Here is a 4,126-nt window from a genome sequence, read left to right as displayed (position 1 = left end):
TATGACTTTTGGGGAAAAACAAATCCAACCAGTTCAACTGGTCCACAGCAATACAAGACAATTCTTATTAAATTTTTGACTATGAAAAATTTCTTTAAAGATACTTGAAGAAGAAGAAAAAAATGGAATAACAACTAAAAATTGCTGCAAGCTTTACTTGGCAAAAGTGATCATGCTTGTGATTGACAGTTGCTTTGTTTTAAATCTTATCAATTTTTGGTCATTATTGATTACCCCCAAACAAATTTTTAATTATTTTGTATTCATATAAAAATCCCAGAATTCGGATTGTGCAGCATCAGTTTACTGTGTGGAGTTAAGAAGACAAAAAGTTTTTCCCGAAAGAAGCTAAGAAAAATGCGTTTGTTTGTGGTAAATATTGCAAGGAGTCGGATAAAGGATCGACAGGATATTTTATTATGTGTATTCATCTTTAGGTCCTTTCCTGTTTGGCCGCTGTGGCCTTGGCTAAGCCCCAATACAACTATGGCAGTGGTGTTTCGGGTACCTTTGGTAGCTCAACCTCTTCGGGAGCCATCAAATACCCCAGCTCCTCCTCGATTGGTGGAGGTTCCACCTTCGGTGGCCCAGGATTTGGTATAAGAGGTGGTTTTGGTTCCACCTCGGGTGGCAATCAATTTGGCTCCTCAGGATCTTCAGGGTTTGGTGTGGGACCATCATTTGGTTCCAGTTCTGGATTTAGTTCAGTATCTTCATTTGGTTCCGGCTCTCGAGGTGGTGCCTCATTTGGCTCCAGTGGTTCGAATTTTGTTGGCAATACCGGTGCCAGCCAAGGTTTTGAAGCCCCCTTGGTCCACAAACAATTCATTACCGTTTCCGCTCCTGAAGATAATGAAAATTTGGAAATGACCAAACATTTGGTTATTGGCCGCCCACAAAAGAACTATCGTGTTGTGTTCATTAAGGCCCCCTCATCCAGCAATGCCAATGTTAAATTGTCGGCCGAATATGCACCCAAGGAAGAGAAGACTGTCATTTATGTGCTGTCGAAGAACGACAACAACTTGGAAGTTAGTGACATTGCCACCCCAGCACCCACTGTACCCAGCAAACCCGAAATCCACTTCATTAAATACAAGACCGAAGAAGAGGCCCAACATGCCCAAAGACAAATTCAAGGTAAGTTCTTAGCGACTCAAACTCAAAATGGGATCCAAAATTAAAATTCTCTTTCTTCACCCCTTAGCTGAATATGACAAAATCGAAGGTAGCTCGGAACACACTGATGCCGGTGTTGCTCCCCAACAATCTGTGGTTGGTATTTTGGGTGATGGCGGTAATGCTGGTGGTAGCGGTAGTTTCGGTGGTAGCACTGGTTCCTTTGGTACCTCTTCGGGTGGTTCTTCTTTCGTTAGCAGTGGTCCTTCATCCTCTGGCAGCATTAGTTTTGGCACCACTGGCTCCGTTGGCAGCAAGAGCTCAGCTTACTTGCCTCCCACAACTGTTTAATAAAAATGTGAGAGGCTCAAGTTTTATGAATTACCAAATTGCAAAGTTATGTTGTTGAATTGTATTACGAATTAAAAAAGAAAATAATAAAATCGAAGATAAAAACGAAAATTGGAATCTGGATTTTCTTTTTTGGATTTTTCAAAACAAAAAAAAAAGTGTCGTTGCAAACTTTTCATGATATTGACGTCCAAACTTTATTTGGGTGGACGCTGTGTCTACTGTAACGAAAAAAATGTGTAAAAACAGATTGAGGCGAACCAGCTTTTTTATGTTCTCTATCGATTTGTGACTAAGCCACTCATTTCAGGGTCTTCGCGTCAAAGTACAACTTGGAGCCAACAAAATGAGGACTACGTCTCTTATGTATCATTTTTCAAAATTTTATCTGCATCTACCTTTAAATGATGCTGACATTTTGAAGCTCAATTTTGAGTGTTTTAGTTTTTTTTTAATTTTGCTTCTTGTTTCAATGTGCAGTTACGAATTTCTGAAAATCGATTATATTACTATAGTAGTCGAATCTGAGTACTTTGGGTACAGAGTATGCACAGCTTTAGAGTAATAACCATTCAAAGGTGACAATTCTGTGCGATCAAATTTCTAAAAAAAATATTTTTCGGGTTTTTAGAAATTCGAACTATAACTATCCCTAAAGTACGAAAAAGTACTAAATTTGTTTAGTGTGCTCATGTGTACGAAAAGTACTATATGGTACTATATTTGGTGCAAATTTATTTTGTAGGTACAAATCAAGCTGGAATCCTGAAACTTGGATTTATGATCACTGTGGGAGTGTAGGATTGGTGGGATGATATTATATCCTCAAACCAAAAACAAATAATTATCCTAAATTTTATTATTTTGATATCGTCTGATTATCGTGGTGTTTAGATTATGTACATATTTTTAAATTAATTTTTAGGTGGATGCATGTCATGAAAATAATGACATAATCCCCTATATTTTTATTATTTTTCTCAAAATTCGCGATAACTTTCCTATTGCTCCAGTCCTTCTGGTACCTTGTACAATATATTTTCTTTACCAATGCCAGATCAATTTTGAAGATGGGACATTGGTGCACTCCTTCTGGTACCTCCCACACAAATGGTCTAATTTGTTCATATTTATGAATCCAATATCAGGTGAATGGAATGTCCGATTTGAACCAAACTTTGCACAACCTTATATCATAACCAAGAATATATTAAGTTCGAAGATGGAATTCATTAGTCCACTCCTTCCGGTCAAAATTTTCAATATTTATAAATCCAATATTAGGCGAATGGAATGCCCGATTTGAACTAAATTTTGCATAAGCTATTACCTTTACCAAGCCTAGATCAAGTCCGAAGGTGGGACCCGTCTGCCCTTTCCTCTGGTACATTCTACAAAAAAGGTCAATATTATATATTTGATCAACATAAAATCTGAAACGTCTTTAATTAAACACATCCGTTATCTAAAACGATTAATAAAACCTGTGTATAACTCCGAATACCCACAGCCGCAAACAATAGGGTGAGGGTATATATCTATCGGCCACACCGACTGACACTTTTTTACTTGTTCTTTTTTTAACTTTAAAAGAGTTGGAAGATATTGTATTAAATTCGTTATTTTGTTTATCGTAGTACGCAATAATAAAAAGTGTTGCCTACTTTTAGGCATATATCAAATCAAATACTAATTATGATATATTAGACAAACTTCATAATCATCTTTATATATTTGATTATAAACTAAATATATTGAAACGAATAATTAAATATAGAAACTAATATTTAAGTTCGATAAAAAAGCAATCAGAGTAGACATTACCATTAAGTTCGTTGTATAGAAGAGCTATAACAGAACTTTATAAAAACACACAAAATACCTTAAGAAAATATTCTATGTGTGGCTAAAGGAAGGCTTAACGAAGATATGTTATCTGTAAAAGACATTCTATGCACAGAGGACCATTAGAAGGTCTTCAGAGTATAAAAGACCCATAAGGGATGTTCTAGAAGGTATTCTATAAATAGAAAAACCTTTAGCAGACGTTCTATGTAAGAAAATATTTTATGAAGAAAAAGACTCCTATGTAAAGGAGACTTCTAGACCATCTATCTTAAAAGTATCGATCGATCTTCTGAGTATAACGGATCCATAAAAGGTCTTCTACATACTGAAGACTCTTAAAAGGTTTTCTGTAAATAGAAAAAAAAACATAAAAATGTTCCTTGTAAAGAAAATATTTTATGAAAAAAAATCCTATGTAAAGAATCCCCCAAAATATATATGTATAAAAAATAACAAATAAATTCCCCTTCCAAAAAAAATCGATCTTGACATTGAATTTTCAAAAAAACTCATAAAAGGGCAACAAACTTTCAGGAAAAAATTAATGGGAAAAAGTATTAATTGTATGTTTACAAAAAAATTGGAGTCTCCGTTAATATTTTTTGTTTTTTGACTATTTTACATAAAATACTGATTAGGGTCTACTAATTATGGTTTTCATATGAAAAAAAAAAATCCCCTGCAGCAACAACTAATTTCAATCAAACTCTAGAGGCCAATGAGTTTATGACGTTAAACTTCTTCTAAAATCAAAACGTTTTTGTCTACATTTCAATACGAGATTCACATGTAGTATATCCGACGGGTG

The 4,126-nt window shown here is 35.0% G+C and overlaps 1 protein-coding gene across 1 annotated transcript; it reads left to right on the top strand.

Annotated features, from left to right (window-relative positions):
* Positions 1 to 357: 357 nt before the first annotated feature.
* On the top strand, positions 358 to 1,470 carry LOC133334203 (uncharacterized). The gene is made up of 3 exons (XM_061542497.1): positions 358 to 372; positions 438 to 1,140; positions 1,208 to 1,470. The coding sequence occupies exons 1-3, from the start codon at positions 358 to 360 to the stop codon at positions 1,468 to 1,470; spliced, it is 981 nt and encodes a 326-aa protein (XP_061398481.1).
* The last annotated feature ends 2,656 nt before the right edge of the window (positions 1,471 to 4,126 follow it).

Source organism: Musca vetustissima, unplaced genomic scaffold (genome assembly GCF_032173495.1).
Source record: "Musca vetustissima isolate MV318-11 ecotype Yass unplaced genomic scaffold, APGP_CSIRO_Mvet_v1 utg9830, whole genome shotgun sequence".
Classification (NCBI taxonomy): Eukaryota; Metazoa; Arthropoda; class Insecta; order Diptera; family Muscidae; genus Musca; species Musca vetustissima.
Note: the sequence above shows the minus strand (reverse complement) of the source record. Positions and strands in the feature narration are given on the sequence as shown.